Raw genomic sequence first — 19,475 nt, 5'->3', positions numbered from 1 at the left:
CATACACAAAGCATCTCAGCGTGAATACTGTTGTAATTCAAGTAGCATGTGCACAAGGCTCATGCCAGCAGCGGAAGGCAGAATGCAAAATGCTGCCCTACAAAAGTAAACTTTCAGTAAAACTCAATGTACTGCCAAAGCATGTTTACATTTAATTCAGTTCGTATAAGATGCAAGATTAAGCTACAAGGTAAAAGATTATCTTCCTGTAATAGAGCCAATCGCAATGCTGCGTAAACACTACCTAAAAGCAAGAGCAGTTACACTTTATCACTTGTGCTGACAGTAAGAGACACAACACAAAAGGCTCAAAGAATTGACACATCTGCTTTATTTCACCTATGAAGGACGTCCTCTAATGAGAGACATGAACAGACATGCTCACACCACAAAAAATATCATGTAGACATTACCAACACGGAAACACAACAGCAAAAAAAAAAGAAGAAAGAACAGCCCATGTATGACATTTGCAACACATGTTCCAGTCACACACCATGAGATAAAAAACACGAAGAATGACTTCAAAACACTTCAACCAGTCAAGATGCGTCTGATGAATGTGGGAATGTCAATAAATATTGCAAGTAAAAGCAAGAGTTCAAAAAGCAAACTCTTGGGAGTATTGGTAGCACGAAAAAATATCACAATAAGAAACGTGCAGGGCTTACAACACGTGAGGAAAAGGCAGTTTTAATTTTTTTCTTTCATGTCACCATGGCACAACATGTCCTGTGACCTGAAAAATTAGACAGCTGCACCATATTATCATAGGGTCATTACATTAGATAAAGAAAGGGGCTTACCACACTGAGGTAGACCATGAATATAAATTTTCAGAGAAATGAGACGGCGCAGACTTGTGTTCATAAATAGTTGTTCTAATCACAAGATAATGAGCATGACTGAAGAAAGTTTTAGGCAACTAAGGCATACATAGGCAAAAGCACACCCTCAACTTCGATGTTCCAAGAAACACATACTTTTGGTGCATGCTTTAAAAAAGGCAATATCGCCAGAAAAAAAAAAAAAAAAACAGGTGAATTGTAGTCTTAAATTTGAAGCCTTCGAACTCGCATCCGAACACAACAATGATTTGAATAGAAAAATCTCATTGTTCCTTCTTTTTTAAATACCAGAAAGAGCAAGTCAACAACACAACTCATTAAAAAACAAAACGAAAACTAAAATAGTGCTACTCCCAAAAGAGGACTTCACACGGGTATTTCCTGGGGAGTGCTCAGCTTTGGACGACACAGCACTCCTGGTAAAATCGGGGGCCACATGTTGAATTACATTCCCTTTTTGTAGAAGTAGCATTCAGTGCAACGCCCTCAGAGTCAATGAGTATTCATCGATGCCACAATTTTTCTGCTGCCCATCCTATCTCTGTACTCAGCCAATTATGTGACACGAAATAAATGCTGATGAGAATTAATGTCACCTCTAAGTACATTTGGTGTTGCACGTTGTTGCTGGTTTAGCAAGCCAGCACGCACTGAAAAAGCCGTTCCTGAATGTCATCGACAAAGAACACAGTCCAAGGTATGACGAACCCTTCAAAGGGCCAACTGCAACGAAATTTCACTTACATTAAATCGATTATAGAATGAGTAGTATATACTACTGAAACAGACTTGGTAAAACTGCACGGCTGGCAATTGCTTAATTTTCTTAGCAGAAGCCTTTAAATAGCCCCCTAAGCAGACAATGAGAAAGTCCCAGAACGTCACCTCCAAGATGTTCAAGCGTGCCACAGACAACTACATGTGGCGCCTAATCTCTGACCTCATGCTGAGGAACAGCACAATCTGAGTCATGCATCACTTGCGGCGAGCAGCGACGACAGCATTTGTTTTTTTCTGCACAAACATCTACTTTTGCGAGCCTTTTGTGACACATTCACTCGTATATTGCGCGAACGCTGCTCAACATCAACGCTATCTGAAACTAGGCTTTTTACAAGGCCAAAACTTCTGTTGCAATTGGCCTTCAACTCCCAATATTGAGCTACACTTATACTAGCAGTTTATATTTACAATGCCAAGTCCCACTCATATATGTCTCGCTTTCTTTTGCTTGCCTGCTAGAAATGAATGAAACGTGTCAGCTCATTTACTGTCGACAAGACAGATTTATGCTACAGTGAAACAAGAACAGACAGTACTTGTGTCAGACCTGCCTCAGGGGCCTAGTGGCTATGGCGTTGTGGTGCTAAGCATGGGGTCGTGGGGTGAAATCCCAGCTGCAGCAGCCGCATTTTGATGGAGGGCGAAATGCAAAAGCGCCCATGTACCGCGCATTGGGTGCAAGTTAAACATCCCCAGGTATTAATCATTTCTGGAGCCCCAGCACTATGGTGTACCTAATAATCATATTGTGGCTTTAGCACATAAAACCCAAGAAATAAAAAAAAATTACATCTGTCAGTGTTTGACTAGGAAACATTCTCACCGAGAGACATGTTGTTCTACTGCCAATCTTCTTAGATGTTGGTCAGAGGTTGCCCCCCTGAACATTCAGGTGCACATTGAAAAATTCCTTGGGAAATCATACGAGCTAGCAAGCGTTTCAGGAGCGTTTAGGCCTCTTAGAAAAGAAAAAGTGGCGTACAACAATGGCACAATATCTCTTGCCTAATTGGGAGGGGGCTTGAGAAAGGGAGTGGGGGTGAGGCAGGACATGCTAATCTTAGTGCTTCCGACCCCATGCAACTTGGCAAACAGTGTGTGAAATATCTGGCAAAAGGTGTGGTTCCAACAAATGGCACATAATGCTTTCTGTGAATTGTTATGACTTACTAGGTATGTCTTCGCTGTGAAAAGCATCATGTCGGGCAAGTGGGGATGGGGTGAATGACCTGCTAAGTGCAAACTGCAATAACGTCACTAGAAGACACGACAGAGGACATGGCAGAGCATGCAGATCCAAGCCACTTTATCAAAGTTGTTCTACCGTGCCGAGACAGGAAGACAGTCTAACAACAAATAAGATGAGAAAAATTTCAAAGTTCAAGCTCCGAGTGTGCAAGCCCTCCATCCTAAGGGAACTTTATATGTCATTTTATATGTCAATAGCATCTGCATGAGTTGTATGTTTGTTTTGACAGAACATGGTATATGTAATAGAGTATAGGCATTGTCAATATATGTATGTGCACCTTGTTTAAAAGAAAGACATATGCTGAAAGTTACCACTTGTTTTGTGTTCTCCCTGTCCATGCTTGCTTTCCTTTTCTGTTGTGCTATAAATGTGTCGGTATGGCCAAGTGCAAGGTGATATATCAACCCTTGTAAAGTTGTAGAGTTAATATTGGGTGTCCAATTATATTATACTGTTGTGTATTTATCTTTCATTATCATGATTCCATTTAATGTTACTCTGACATTGTGAGGCAAAGCTGCAGTTTCAGAGCAAGTTTCACTTTTTAACTAGTTTTTAGTGAACATCAGTGTAGTGTACTTTTATATGTAATGTACTTTTAGTCAGCATGCCTTGTCGTCTAAATTTTGGTGGAGATAACATATTAGAGAATTTAGCATGTCTTCTCCAGGAATAAATGCGGGCGGCAGCCAGGGAATCACCAAAATCGCGTTATCATATGATCTCAGTTCTGAGTATATTAGTTTCTGTGTACGCTAATGGGCTCACGCAGCTAAGTCTCCTTACAGAACAAGCGTAATAGCAGGAACACTCATCACTAACATTATTCCTGTATCGTGTCAGCGTTTGATGCACTAGCATGATTGGCAACCAAAACTTTGTGGCATCGAGGTACGCTCGTGACTGTTTGAGGTTGTGCACCACATCTTCCGTCACGCGGAAGAGAAATTGTTACGAAAAGTCACTGATTGAGAATACAACCCAGGGAGTGCTAATGCAAACAACACGATCCTAGAGGACTGATGACACCCTGACCTGAGCAAGGTACACCTGCTGTGTGCTAAGTGAATGTGTGAATGATGCTACGGCAGGCAGACCACACCGGGGGAATGTAGTGTCATTTTCTTCTCGTCATCAACTATGGAGCACGTCAGCAGTTTACTTCCTCTAAAATGCACAACTCTGGACACAGCGCAGACTTCCTTATCTTACCATATCTGGTGCACTACCCGGTCAAAGCTACACTGCTGCCTGGCACCTTCGACTGCCGCTGTAAGCTGTGCTCCACTTTTGCAAGCACGAATCGATTTGCAATTTAACGTGTCTCTTCAGAATACTATGATGATGCGGTCCTTTCCGATTGACACAACCTGACATCAGTGGCTGCAAACAATACCAGTGACAAGGCCTTCAAGCTGTGCCTAGTTGCACAGCCACACTAACCCCAAGTGATCTGACCTTCAGTTACAGATCCCTAAAGGTGTAGTCCATAACTACAAGTCGCAACTATAACCCACTCGGTTACCACTGTTACCAGATTAACTGTAATTCTCATGCAAAACTGAATTATTGCAATAGGCCGTCGCTCAGGTTCAACTCAATAATGCACATTCATATGCTGTACACCCCTTACGGCTTAAAACAAAATACAACTGCACATTACAGACACCGTTTAGGGTGTACAACCGTAAATATACACCTTTTTACATTTAGGGTGTACAGCATTCATACAAGGGTGTATATTTTTAAAGAGTGCAATACAGCTGTGCACCTTTCCAGGTGCACAGTTAAGAATGCATTAATGTATAACACCCTTTAAGGTGTAATGCTGGCATACAGTTTTGCCATCCATCTTGTGTGCATTTCCTTTGTTAATGTTACAGGATCCTTAGACACATGGCATTCCTGACAAGAACGTACCAGGTCTGTAGTGTTAAGGAATGAAATTGTGCACAGATTATGATTATTGTTGTTCAACAAAATCGCACCCTAAAGGTTGTGCAATTTTTAAGAGCGTGGCTAGTGTGTTCATGTAAGTGGTATGGTATATTGGTGGAAACAACATATTTCCCGATAAAAATTTCTCTTTTTCATCAGTTACAACACTCATGTTTTTATGGAATGTTGGGTGGAAGTCGGAGAGAAAGAAAGAAGAAAGAGGGCGGTTAGGCTAGGCGAGTCGATAATAAGAAAGTATAGAGTTGCGATATGGCCTCCTGCCCTCTTTTACCAAATGGTGCACTAGTGTACAGCAGCAGTCGCAATGTATTTGTGAATAGTAACGCAGCAGCAACAGCGTAACTTGCTAAGTGCAACATGGAGCATAGAACTGCTGCACAAATGCACTGCTAGAAACACAATATTTTACATCACAACCACAAAAACCACAGCTCTCACCTAAATGAATGTTTACACATGCTTTCCCACAAAAGTGTGAGAACCTTAGGAGTCACATTATACTACACCACAAGCTTGCAAGTAAGTAACATCAGTTTGCTGACTTCCAATCCCCTTGTGAGCACTAAAGCCAGTACATCACTGTAATTACTCTTAAACATTTTATCAAAAATCAGCTTTTGTGATCAATTGAATGGTGGCTTGGAGTTCATGTACATTCATTGCACCAAAATTAGGGAAGTGGGAGAGAGAGAGAGAGAATATCACACTAAAGGAACATTTCCAAGCCCCATACCTTCGACAAATTTTACCATATGTTTTTTCGCACAGAAGCTGCCCCTATGTATGACCTACACCTGCAATTACAACCTGCGAAAAAGAAAAAAAATATTATATATATACAGCCATTGCGAGCCTACAATCCCCAAATATTTCCAATACAACACCCATATTTTCACAAAAGTAACTCGACACAATTGTCAGCAGCCAGCAAAGCTCCGTAAACAAACATGCTTGGCACGGTTGATTGTGACCACTGTTTACCACTGCTGTCTATTAAAGCCGGATGCGCATTCACACACCGTTGCAGTGCAGATTGAGGAGCAAATTTTGCCTTTGCATGTAGCGTCACACAACAGTGCATTCACTGTGTGATGCCATGAAATCCCATTCACAGGTATGTCCACTTCGTACTTGCACTCCTTAATATGCAGGCGCGTGTTATATTTCAGAAAATACAGTAACTACGCTGTACTTCTCGACACCTTCATCAGTTCACACTGTGGACAATGAGAAATAACATACACAGATACCAGTGCCAATATGCAGTGATCGCATCGCACTACTAATTTCCTAGCATGACTCTATTGCTGTGACAGTTGAACCTATTGAGCATAACTTACATGTTTTATGTACGCTTTTAGCTAGGTACTTATGTATGCCACAGGGCAAGATGTGTTCAATTAAGCAAAATTTCTAGCCAAAAGAATTGTAACATAGTCTAATGCAAAACGCAGTAACTCCATGCTCCCAATGCAGACACGTTTTATGATGTACACCATATTACGATAAGCTGCTCAATAAAAACTTCTTTCAGCCTTATCAGTCTTATTTCTGGCTAAAGCTTGACTGCTGATGGTTTACATTAGTACCGTTGCCATCAAACATACACATACCCCTTAAAATTAACTCTGAAATCGGTTTGACGATACCATCAAACTGATGCATGTGCCAGAATGCACGTTCATGATCATCCCAAATGTATTTCCAGTAGGCACTGGGCAAGCACAGCAATATCTTAAAGGGCCCCTGAAACGGTTCGGACAAATTTTGTAGACGCGTAGGGTACAGCTTAAGTAGAACATTCGCACCACAATTTCAGTGAAGCGTTACGTATTAATGCAGCTACAAGCGATTACAAGTTACCCTCCTCCCTAGCCATGCTTTTCCTCTTCAACTCGTTCACCGAGCCATCGGGGTTAAGCTCCGCCTTCACTGGTTCTGAGTCACAATGCGATGTCACATTGTCCACTTCCGGTTGTTTTGGAGCCCACTCCTGCCCACACGAAACCTCTCCGCTAGCCGCTTGGCCGTCGACCGCAAGCGAGAGCTATCGAAGCAGCGTGCGTTGCGAGCATTCTGTCACAGCGCCGAACATGTCTGGTATTTCGTCAACCACACACTAGCGGAACGTTTCGACGGAACGGTGGAAGCATAAACTCAAGCTGATGAAGGAACTTTAGCGTAGACATACGTGAGCTGCCTGCTTGGTCTCCATGGTCCAGCCACCCATTGGGGCAGAGCTTAACCAGCCGAAGGAAGAGTTAATATTGCTCTAACCACGTGTAAAACATTTTAAACATTTACAGAAATAACGTGTCAACGATTACACGCCTGCGAAAAATTTACACCAGCAGCAAAGAATGCATTTTGTTTCTGCTACTGTGTCTGGTTGAGCTCTATGCCACCAGGTGGCTGCACCGTGCAGACCATTCACATTTGCGCTTCTGTTCATCCCATGAAACGACATGCAAGGGGACACGGCCAGGCCCTGTCCCCTTTGCGCTTGTATTTACCCTAATACCGGACTCGCGAAACGCTATTGCGTTAGTAATCTTCCGGTGTAAAATGATGGCCACGATCGCACAAATGCTGGCACCGATTGAATAGCAGCAGACCGATGCGCTGCAGCCAGTCCGCTCGTCTACTGGCTTGCAGAGGGACATGATGTCGCAGCTTGACGTATTGCCAGTCGCTACCTTTGCAGTCCACAATGCAACAAAGTCAAATCATAGCGCTCGTGAAAAGACAGACCGACACTGACGGCGGAGCTCTCGTCAAAGACGGAGCACGTTGTAACACAAGCAGACGACACTTGCTGTATGCCGGAAGTGCTTAAGTGTACTGAAAAAATTGTTGTTGTGCATCCCCTTTATGTTACTTTCTTTTTATAAAAACAAATTAACTAACATTTCAACTATCACGAAAATCATTTGTTTGCCAGAAAGTTGGAAAAGTTAACGATCACGTGCCCTGATCAGCCAATCGGATAGCTCGTCCTAGTGATGTCATATGGGTGACTTCCGTCATATGGGTAGGGACGGCTTAAAATTCCGCCGCACAGTGTGCTGCAATTGGCAAGGATGTGCATCTTTAAAACCTTATAATAAATTACACACTTTATGCGAAGCACTTGGATGCGTGAATTAATGATCAGAAGGACCTACTCTAACAACTCATTATGTTTGTAGAAAATCGTCCAAATCATTTCAGGGTCCCTTTAATACAGTCTGCCACATCTGGAAGACTTTAGGCTCTCCCACTGGTAGTTTTACATTGCTGCCTTTGTATTCATCTTGTTATCATCTTAAAGAAGTTAAGAAATTTACCTGTTCTGCCTGTGAAGCCGTCGGTTTCCCAGAACTTGATCACACTCGGTCATCAATAACGAAAAGGCCCTTACACAGTGCAATAATTCTGTATGTCTACCATACTCTTCTCACAACACTGAAGCTGAATTGTTACAAAATCTTCAATAATCCCATAAGAATGATACATGAGAAACAGAATCAGTGGAGAGCATACAGGTACGTTTCAGTATGGATGCAATCGGCTTTGATGATGTGACTAAGATTTACCTCTTTCGCTCTTTTAAATATTCCACTTTCGTGTAGCAACCTGCTGCGGTACATCGGTAAAGACAACACAAAATAAACACGGACAGGGGAGGCACACACGACAAGCGCTTGGCCTGTGTTCTTTCCTTGCCCGCGTTCATTTCGTACTGTTTTTACCGATGGATTCATACAAACTTCATTCATAGGCTTTTAAGTATTATAAGTTCTCACCTTCATTAATTTACTTTGCATTTGTATACAGAAACCGATTCATTGTGGTTGTGTGGTAGCTGTAACTATGCCTTTTAGTTTAATGAATGACTGTTTATCCTTACACATAAATCCACCGTACTTTGTGTCTTCAGTGCTTTTTTATTTACTTATGTGCAACCCAAATTTCCTTTTCCTCTACCTACATCATATGTGAATCTAAGCCTGCAAACCCTGCAGTGTCAGAAGCTTTGCCGTGATAGGCATTTTTTCTTCACATGCCTTCTCCTTCCAATAGGTTAGTGAAAACTGTGTTCTCAGAATTTCTATAGAACAGCGCTTTCGTTGAATAATTCGTAATGGCAGATTTCTCTTGCATTCGAAAATGAGCACTTTGCTAAACAACTTGTAAAAGGCTGAAACATAATCTTATCCATCGTTAGCCTTTTCTCAAAAGCAAACAGTTCCAGTCCTTCTTAGTATATGCTGCATTGTAGGTGGTACTAATTGCTCAAGAATCTTTCGACTGGCTGGGCATCTGTTTGATCAACAGTGGAGACAGTTAACCAAATAAACAGATTGGCGAAGCTCGAGATTTTTCCATGAAGTTCCCTGATATAGAAAATAAGTTTAACACTTGTGACTCTGAAGGCATGTTTGTTAGAAAGCAGGCACCTCAACATGCCTGGTACATGCAGAAAGTGTGCTTACTTTGTACTTTTCGAAAGTAAGAAATAAACCCTTCATGCATGGATCCATTCATGCACTTGTGCCTCTCCAGCACTAAGTTACCTTCAAATGAACAGCATCAATGTGCCAAGATTTAATCAACAAGCCTGTTTCTAGAAAATAACATTGGCACCAATATTGACCTTTAGGTATGAACGTAGTGAAAAGTTGAAGCTCAGTAAAACTTGAAGTACAACAAAAGTACAGTGCTCTAGGATGTAAGGAATGACTGGACAGATAGTTGGCCAGTGATGCCTGCAGTGACCATAGTTACCACAATTCTTCGAGCACTGAGAGGCAGGAGGTTCCACATTGTAGGTGATGACTCGTGCAACTAGCACTCTTTGCCCCACTTATATAGTAGTAATTGGTACAATGAAAAAAAAAGTTATGATAATAAAATGTGCAGTCACTTATAATTACATTTTCCACACCGCCAGCAAAAATGTGGCATTCTGAGAGTCCTGATGTGGCTAATCCCGTTAACACGATTGCACAGTGCACCAACCTGCAAACTTTGCTGATAACTACGGGTTACTATTATGAGATTATGCTGCAGGAATCGCTGGCCAAGTACCCACACTGTTCCACTTGACAACTTAACAAATTGATGGTCTGTATATGGCAAAGGACCTCTGGCTTAGCTGTGACTACTCTGTACAATACACAGTGCTGGCAAATGGAGCATTAAGCTCTCACCATCTCTTCTTTGCCCTCATCAAAAACATGCAAAGTCGGAAGAGCTGTGTGACATTAGAAAACATACATCAGACCTCAATCCAACACGGCATGCAAATCATCTTCTTCCATAAAAAATAGCAGTTGGAACAAAATGCACAAGCTGACTTGTTCCAGCTTGTTTCACTGTGGAACAAGCTGACTAGAATTCTGGTCACTGTGCCATGATTTTTCCTTTAAGCATGCATTGTAAAGAAAGATTTCTGAAAACATTAGGTTTTTCAATGCTTGCTTACAAGGGAGGGCATTTAATTCGCGATGGACCGATGTGACTTAACATGCCGAAGCAAGACAACAGTTAAGAGATGTACAGTTGTTTAATCATGACCACTAGCAGTTCTTTACCATGCACTCAAAGCAACGCACACAAGCATTCTTGCATTTCATTCACCATTGGCATCCGGGCGGGGATCTAACCCATGACCTCAAAATCAGTTGCACAGAACACCATAGCTGCTTAGCGACCTCAGCGGATGTGTTTGACTCTTATGATCATGGCCGTGCATTCCACCAACACAGTTCACTTACACAAATGACCTCAATTAATTTATCTTTACATACATCTCAACTACAATGCTGCGTTAAAACAAGTTCACGCATGCTTCAACGTGCTCAAGAAACAAGGTGCTGGCGGGAGACTCATCACCGAGTGAAAACTAAATGACAGGCGACAAGACACTCGCTCACGTCATGTCGATTATTGCTGCCTCTGTTACTTTGTATGCGAACACGATGGGTGCACAACAGCGAGGTGCGGTTTCCCGTTGGCCACTACTTCCTATGATTAGGGTCGACGTTGTGTCTTAAATGCATGATCAGGTCCATGATCTTGACCTTGGCTGTGTCACGGGCCAAGGCATCGAACGTGCGGAGCGCGGCCGCGACATACATGCCGAAGTAGTGCTCCTCATCGAGCAGCGCACTGTTCCGGGTAGGCGTCGCCGACGTCGCGGACTGCTCCTCCTGCTGTTTTCTCCGCTTGTGCGGGGGCGTCTGGGCACGGTGCTCCGAGACGCTGGAGCTGTCCTGCTCGGCCTCCAGCACCTCGGTGGACTCATCCTGGAGAGTTGCATTTTCAATGCTATTAAAGGGGCAGCGAAACATGCCTTGAAAATGGGGAAAAATATTCCCGATTTTCGGACAATGCTGACACGAACATGCCAGCCAAGTGTTATTCGAACGCATGCAGTAGGGTGCCTACCGGATACACTTGTGTGAGAGGCACACTTTTTTTCTGTAATTTTGACAAGGTGCTGCCCTTGCATGAAGACAGGCCATCTTGGCCACATTTTTCCTGCCTCGCATAACTGACATGATCTGTTTGCACCAGAAGAGCGTACACTGTTGTTTATATTTTTTTATTCGTGCACATCACGCACTGTCCCTGTCTTAAGTCCTCGCAACTGTCCGTGTCGCCGGTGCTCAGGTCTGGTTTGGCAGCACACGTGGACAGAGTCGTCCTCAATGATGTGTTGGGTATGTCTGACCTTTAAGGTTTTTTTTCACAGCAATGTTTGAGGACCACCACATGCCATGCACACAGAATATAAGTGCAAACAAGCTGCAGCAGTACTAAGATTTTTTTAAAACTTTTCTTTCTGAATTTTAGCCTGGCAAGTTGAAGGCTCTTATATGGGTGTGACACTTACTCAAGTGTATAAAGCATAATCTCACATTATACCTGGCATTTCAGTTTAGACAATACAAAATCTTTAAATGTTGCTCGCGACAAATGTGGATTACTTGAGGAGCTGCAGATTATTTGCACAAGAAATCGAAATGCACAGCTGGCTAACGAACAAAATATCACTAATTATGCTTACAACTAATTCCCTTACGGCACATATTACAAATTAGAAATGGTAGCCAGTGAGATTGTGAGGCTTACGCACTTGGAACGAATTCTGAGGCTGACACCAGTTTCGAGATGTGCGTTCCCAAAGTGAGCGATAATACATACTGGCATTCCAGTAACTTTTGTGCTTCAAAGCAGTAAATGGGGCTTTGTTAAAAAACAAGTGGAACAACAGTGAATTTTCACTGCAGGTTTGACAGCATTTATGTCATCGGCAGACAGCGCTGCTGCCCACTGAATTGTCTTTGGGAAGGGTGGAAAGGAGATGGCATGCTCGGCACACAAGCGGCGGGGATGGCTCGTGCATACTTAAATTTATTTTCCAGGATTTCGCACTCTTTCTCCTTTTGGTGCATACACCCAATAGCCAGCTTTAATTATCATAACCAATAACATGGCAGTGGAACATTACAGTAAGCAGCTTATTTTACCATAGCACACACACACTGAAGTTCAAAGTACCGCGGCTGCTCAATGTTGTATCTGCTTATTGTTGAAACCGGTAATGTTATTAAGTGGGTTCGACTGCACTTCTTTCTGTTCAACTAAAATGGTTTCGTGTCTGTCCCGTCTATATATACCGTATTTTTCTGCAACCTGGTTATAACAATTACTGGTTACAAGAATAGAATTTTCTTGCCACTTGAATATTGTTATAAGTGGTTTTGACTGTGTACACAGTGATCACGTGGACACAAAAGCCGAGTATACAATTGAACTGACTTGCATGCCTGCCAATACTGAAAAAGTTGCGTATAATAGGACTACAGCTAAATAATAGTAAACTTGCATGAAAAATGCCAAAGCTCAATTCATTGGATAAAATATTTTTACAGCCGAAACCCGCGATTACAAAACACCATAACAATGAAATTCTCGCCACAATGAAACATTTTCGCATCCCCCGCAAACGCCCATAGGATTCGGTGCATTTCATACCTCTCGGCAACGAAATGTCGCTGTACTACAATCCCGCATCAACGAAATTTGCCGGAATGTAACCCCGCATATTACCTGCTCTCGCAAGGCTAGCAGGCTCCAAACTCAAATGCGATTGCTTTGCACTAAAATTGCGTAAAATACCACCCCATTACACTTACGTCGGCACAGCCATTCTTGTTTACAAAAAACAACCAAGCATTGGGAGTGATTGCATGCACCGGACACAAGTCATGGTCACCATCTTGTTTGATGATTGCCCGTTTGAAGCAGCACGCATGTTGCTACAGGCACGTGAGAGCAGTTTTTACGCACTTAGTGCAGTGCTTAAAGTGTGCCTCAGTGAGCAAAAGGCAGCAAAAACAAGGAAATCCACGTCCCATTGACGTGGAACTGTTTATGACGCTGGTGATGGCTGGATGCTATGGGCGTCCATTGGAATGGGTTGGTGGGCTGCGCCACCAAGCTCTTGTACCAAACTTTCTGAACCCCTATTGGGAACTTTGTGTTTTTGTGTGCCTCCGCTGTTTGTCGTTTTCGTACTTCTCTTCCACCAATCTTCAAATTGCCTCTTACTAATATCTATTGCGGACATGCCTACTTTCCTCCTGCCCTCACTGATTCCAAGGGCTCAAGGAGGCCAGAGGTGCCTAAATCAACCACTGGGCAGATATCTTCACATTTCAATAGAACATGCTCCATCATTTCCCGAGCTTTGCCACAGCAAGCACATACTTCTTCCTTGTTGTATCTCGCCTTATAAGTGCTTGTTCTAAGGCATCCTGATCTCACTTCGAAAAGTAATGAGCTTCCCTTTGAGTTATCATAAATTGGCTGCCATGCATCGGGCCGTGATTAAGCAATGGATTAACTACTGCTTTTGGTGCCACCCGACAGGCATCACGTGTGGATTCGGTGCGCGAAGGGGCCGTAATCTCGATCGATCGCCTTCGAGTATACTAGGTACGATCCCTTTCGCATTCGTCACCGGACGCAGCAGCGTCTACAGGCGACAGCGTGCACTGAACAAATGCTGCTGCTTGCGTGGAGCGCTGTTGCTCTGCGTCCAGCGCAGAGTTACGCAAAATCTCGCAAAGGTGATCGCATCTCCGAAAGCGATTGACCAAGAATACTGCTCCACGGCAGTGCTGCCATTTCTGATCGACACGTGCAGCGCGCTTTGTACTTTCGCAATGCGGTTCTATATCGTCGAACAAAGCTTGCCAAAGTAGGCTAATGGAATTTTGACAGTAACGTTTTGTTCTGCGATGCATTACCTATCTGTGCTGTCTCATTTCGCGACAAAGAAATTCTCGTGAAAGCGCATTTTTTTCGCGTCCCCCTTCCCTCTTATTTCGTTATTGCGAGGATCAACTGCATTCAAGACTGTCTCAACTGAAAACAACTATTTTAAGCACACAATGCAGATGTGGTAGGCATTGCAGACATGAACAATCCTGTTGGTAGACGTCAAAACAATTGGGTAGACTTTGACATCGTTGTCAGCATCATTAGTACACAGAAAACATTTCGAAAAGGAAACATCAGACAACACAACATCGCCTGTGATTTCGTCGGTCATTGCCATCACCATCACAACTTCAGCAGTCCTACATATGGGCACACACGTAGTTCCATGCTTCTTTTGAACTGGGGAACATTTTCTGGAACAGAATACCGGCATGGTTGGCCGCAGCGAAAAGTATGTTATGTGCTATAAGGAACGTTGTGAAGAGGCGCTCAGCCTTATTTGCAGCATGATTTGTCTCAGAAAGAAGAAGAAAAAAATAGCCACCCAGCTTTTCATTGCTCTCAACAATTTCCGCTCTGTCCTTGTGTTGCCTCGTGTTCAGGGTACTCGGGTGAACCAAGATATCCCGCAGACAAGCATGCGAAACATTAATGTCACAACGGCACATGCTGCAAAACACATACTTCTTTCCTTTGTGTGACTTCCGAACGCAGGGGAAATCTGTAGCATAACTTCGAATAAACACTTGAAAGCGCCTCTTTTCACACATTGCGTAAAGTTCTGCAAGCACCACTGTGTGTGACGCATCTCACGGATGAAGAAGCACAGTATGAAACTATCAAAACGCACACATGGTGTTACGCATAGAACCCAGGGGGAGCACCGTTTTTGCCGATACGTAGTCTAGAGGCGAACGAGCGCCTTGGTCGCTTGCACTAAAACAAAAGATGCGCTAGCATTAGTAGGAGCCGAACATTGTATTATTTCAGAGGTCTTTCTTTTTTTTAATGGAGTGAAAGCAAGAGCATTGTAAGGTTATTGGTATCATCAAGACAACCATATAAAGCTTTAAAAGATTGGGCATTTTACAATAAGATCATACAGGTTGGCAGGCAAGCACTTATAACAATACCGGTATTAATAATTTATCACATATAACAATGAGCAGCCGCGGCACCATCAACTTTTGTGTATGTTCTATGGTAAGATAAACCGATTAGTATAATGTTCCCTTGCCCTGTGATTGGTTATAACAATTAAGTCCGACTACTGGTTGCTTGCGTTGAGAGGAAAAAGAATGCAAAATTTTGGAAAGCAAAAAAAAATTCGAGCCACCGCACCCGCCTGCGTCGCACCAATATTGTGTGGGACGCATACTGCCCAACATGCCTTTGCCGCATCACCAATCTCGCTTGCATCTCCCTTCCACACCTTCAAAACAGGAGTCCAATGGGTGAGAGGGAGAAAGCAGTGAGGAGGCTCACATGACACACAATGAAAAAATGTTCCGAAAGCCAGGGGAACTCATACTTCAGCGTGTTGTTATCACTGGCTTTACTCAACAATAAAATATAACAAAAACATAGGCGTTTCACCACCTATGTGGGTGGCATCGTGGCTCTGCTCTTATTGTTGAGCAAAGCCAGTGACAACACGTTGAAGTGTGACACACAACGCAGGGGCAACGGCTCGTGTTTCTTTTTCTTCTAAATTTCACATTCTTTTTCCTTTCGGCATGAATGCCCAGCAGCCAGATTTATGGGAACACTGCAGCAAGTTTGTTTATTTTGCTATAGAGCACACACAAACATTCACACAGTTATAAGTGCGTTCAACTGTACTTCTGATTAAAATGTTTGATGCCGGTCCGCTCTGTTTTTCTTGTTTCTTCAACCTGGTTATAACAATGATTCGTTATGGCAATGTAATTTTCTTGCCACTTCAATATTGCTGCAAGTGGGTTTGACTTTACAACTTGGGCAACAGGGTGTAAATCAATGGCTGTATGCTCAAACAGACAACTTGGGGTACTGGCCGTGTTCAACTGGGCATGGTTGGGCAGGGTTGTCGTAGGAAGGCCAAAATGGAAAGGCAGCTTCCGCTACCGCTAAATGCAAGCTGCATTTTGATTGAAAGCAGCACAAGTCCCTGCTCTGAGTGAGTGGAAGGTGAAAGGTTACGCCTACTTCTTTTGTTCTGCTTTCATTTTGAATGCGTAAGTTCAATAATTTTGGTATGCCCACGTAAATTTCCATAATTCCTTTCTTTTTTTGTGCATTCACCTTGGGACTATACAAGGAACGCATTGTGATGCAACGCTTGGCAGTAAGTATCGTCACGAGACTGCTAGCGGGGCCCTTTTAACATGTGCTGAAATTGCCGCACAGATGTTCAGTACCACATTCCAATGTAGCTGCCACAGCCCTGTAATGAAACTGATACCACAGTGCTGAGCAGCAGAAAGTCACCATCGCCGCACCACCAAAGGTGCGTAAAAAAAATTCAATTAAATAAGTCAGTGGGTGGGGGGGGCTTACTATAAGGCAGTCTGGCTCCAGAATGCTGTTGACTTCCCAGTTGTTTTCTGCGCCAGATGGATCTGCCGGGGGCTCATGGTTGTTCTCATTTGCGGCCGCTATCTCCATAGTTCGAGGAAGGTAGCACACATTAAGAAACTTCATGTCTTCGTAGAAGTCCCACTTGGAGGTGTAAGTTTCCTCTCCATTTCCGTTGCATGTCCCGTTGTGCTTGAGAACCTTGTTGTACTCGCGGAAGAAGTACGTGCGCAAGTTGTGGAACTTGTTCTTGCATTCCAGCACTGCATTTGAGAGACAGAATGAAGCAAAAGGAAACCGAAAATGTAAGCTTTGCTTCTGTATCTCACACATTAGAATTCACAAGTTAGTCCTGTGTTTTTAAGAGGATTGATCTATTCACCCTCATGGTTTAACATTCTAAGGACGTGCCACACTCTAAAAGAATTTACAACTGTTTAGGCGTGTCTTGTCTCCAAACAATAACCATCTGTCTTGCTTGCGTTTCCTTTCTCGAAAACTCTAGGCTCACTGCTTTGCCGTCAAGAATGCCATGTCACGCTGATAATGCATGTTCCATTCATGACCTGTAAATGTCGGGTGCACATGTCGGGTGTAAGTGTCGGGAGAAAATGGCATGCAAGATAAATGACGATTATTGTTCAGGTATAAGTCCCAATGGCTGCCATTCTTTCTTAGAGTGCATGATAGCTCAGTGGCTAAGTTGTTGCATTGCTAAGCACGAAATTGGGAATTCAAATCCTGGCTGCCGCCAACACATTCTGATAAAGGGCAGAATCCAAGAATGCCCATGTGCTGCGCTTTGGGTTTACATTAGACAACTCCAGGAGGTCAAAATACTCTGGAGCCCTCTACTGCAGCATCCCACATAACCTGCATTGCAGCTTCAAGATGTTAAACCACATATTTACTTAAAGCAACACTGACGCTATGAGATGGAGGGCTTCGAATGAATTTTCGCCAGCTGAGGTTCTTTATCGGACACCTAGATCTATTTAAGCACTTTTTCACCAACACACAAGCATTCTATCCACCAATGGAATGCAGGTGGGAATCAAATCTACAACCTTGTACAGAGGCTGCTGACAGCAGTAGCTATGCCTGCGTGCACAGGATATTTGCTATTGCCACCAAAATACATGCACATGTGCACGCTGCTTTTTATCGAGCATGCATGACACATAACTGTTTGTGACAGTAAGGGTCAAGCATGAGTGCAAACTGGTTGATGGCCCTTTGGTCAGCACATACAGTTTTCAGCTGCACCTGAGTATAGTGACCTTGAATTCAAACCCCAGTGGTATCAGTGAGTGGAGTTTTAGTTTTCGTTGCAACACGATAAAATAATGACCTGTGCAGGACTCTGCTGGATTGTGGATTCCCCTGCAATTGTGCACTATGATGTGAGTAAACACTCCTGCTTGAAACGATTCAATATATACAGCTGTGAACAAAAGTGTAAGGACCCCAGATTTTAGGAAAAAAGATTAACTTCATAAATGCTTAGTCATGAACCCTGAAATTGAGTACTGCAGTACAAACAAAAAGCATACGGGACACCACCATGGACTCGTCAGTTTCCAACTATGGGTCCACCAAACACAGAAATAAAATGTTTTTTGAAAAATCTGAAAATCTGTGTACTTGAGCTTGCACCATACACATGGAGCATGTTCTAGTTCTGCACTTGTTCCTCTGTATTGGTACTAGTAGTGAATGTTCTTGGAACTATTTGTTCAGATGAGGGCACGATGTTAGGAATCAAACACACAGTTTAAAATTAAAGTACACAGAGCACATGCCTTTATTTTATTTTTTTGTTCTTCTATGAGGTGTGCACCCTTGAGACAAAAAAAAAAAAATGTGGAAGGATTACATTTTCGTCAATAATGGATCGCAGTTACCAATCGACGGGGGTCGGCCCTGTTATTGTATGTCATTATTACCTGCAAACTGCTAATGTTGCGACTGATATAAAGGAACGCGCCACAAAGAAGACCCCATCCCCATGCAGCGTTTACTCACTTGAACACCCGAGTGTATTGCACAGTTCGAGAATCTTCTTGTCTCGAAGTCTCCTCTTCTTGTAGTCTGGATGAATAGGGTTGTACAGAAATTCGTTCTCCTTGAAAAAGTCAATGAGTATTTTCTGCCGGTCGTTACTCCACAGAAACTGCAAAGAAAAAAATTTCCGTCAGACTGCAGTGTCGCTTCCATCGTCGCACATTTCAGGCGCGTAGAACGGTTATACCGTATTGAGAGCCATCCACAACCCAAACCAAAACAAAATGGGATCCATACCTACGCTTTATCGAGATATTCGTTACTATTCAGCTTGCGTTGAAGTTGATTCACTTATGAAACGCGCAGCATCAAACAGCAGCGTCGTGCGATCGTGGGAACTTGCGGCATCAATGAAAGCCGGGCTACGAATCCCGGGAGTGAAAAGCAGAAGTAGCCAAGTGTACATCAGTTTTCACGCTGAATTATAAACACACAGTGCGAGATGGATCAAAAATGACAACGAATGTCATTAAAAGGCCGTCAAACCCTTTCCTACCATGAGGACTATGGCGATCCAAAGACAAAAACAATCATTTGTAGTAACTCACCGGCTTGTGCTCCATTTTGTACGTGTGATGTATGGATTAAAGGAACTTAAAATGGACTACTAAAGTCAGCAACGACGTATGAAGGGCAGTTCCGACGGCATTTTGTCGACCGCTCAACGGCGGCCAATGCCCACTGAAAACCAAAAAAGAAACCAACCTGAAAACGCTGCGCTAGCGATTCGGATGAGC

At 43.1% G+C, this 19,475-nt stretch overlaps 1 protein-coding gene across 1 annotated transcript; it reads right to left on the bottom strand.

Annotated features, from left to right (window-relative positions):
* Nucleotides 1-308: 308 nt before the first annotated feature.
* LOC126528093 (uncharacterized) lies at nt 309-19,443 on the bottom strand. Its single transcript, XM_050175955.3, has 4 exons — nt 19,287-19,443; nt 18,700-18,847; nt 16,657-16,937; nt 309-11,132 (listed from the first exon to the last, which is right to left on the bottom strand). The coding sequence occupies exons 1-4, from the start codon at nt 19,299-19,301 to the stop codon at nt 10,845-10,847; spliced, it is 732 nt and encodes a 243-aa protein (XP_050031912.1). The 5' UTR covers nt 19,302-19,443; the 3' UTR covers nt 309-10,844.
* Nucleotides 19,444-19,475: the final 32 nt, after the last annotated feature.

The sequence above is a fragment of the Dermacentor andersoni genome, chromosome 9 (genome assembly GCF_023375885.2).
Source record: "Dermacentor andersoni chromosome 9, qqDerAnde1_hic_scaffold, whole genome shotgun sequence".
Lineage (NCBI taxonomy): Eukaryota > Metazoa > Arthropoda > Arachnida > Ixodida > Ixodidae > Dermacentor > Dermacentor andersoni.
Note: the sequence above shows the minus strand (reverse complement) of the source record. Positions and strands in the feature narration are given on the sequence as shown.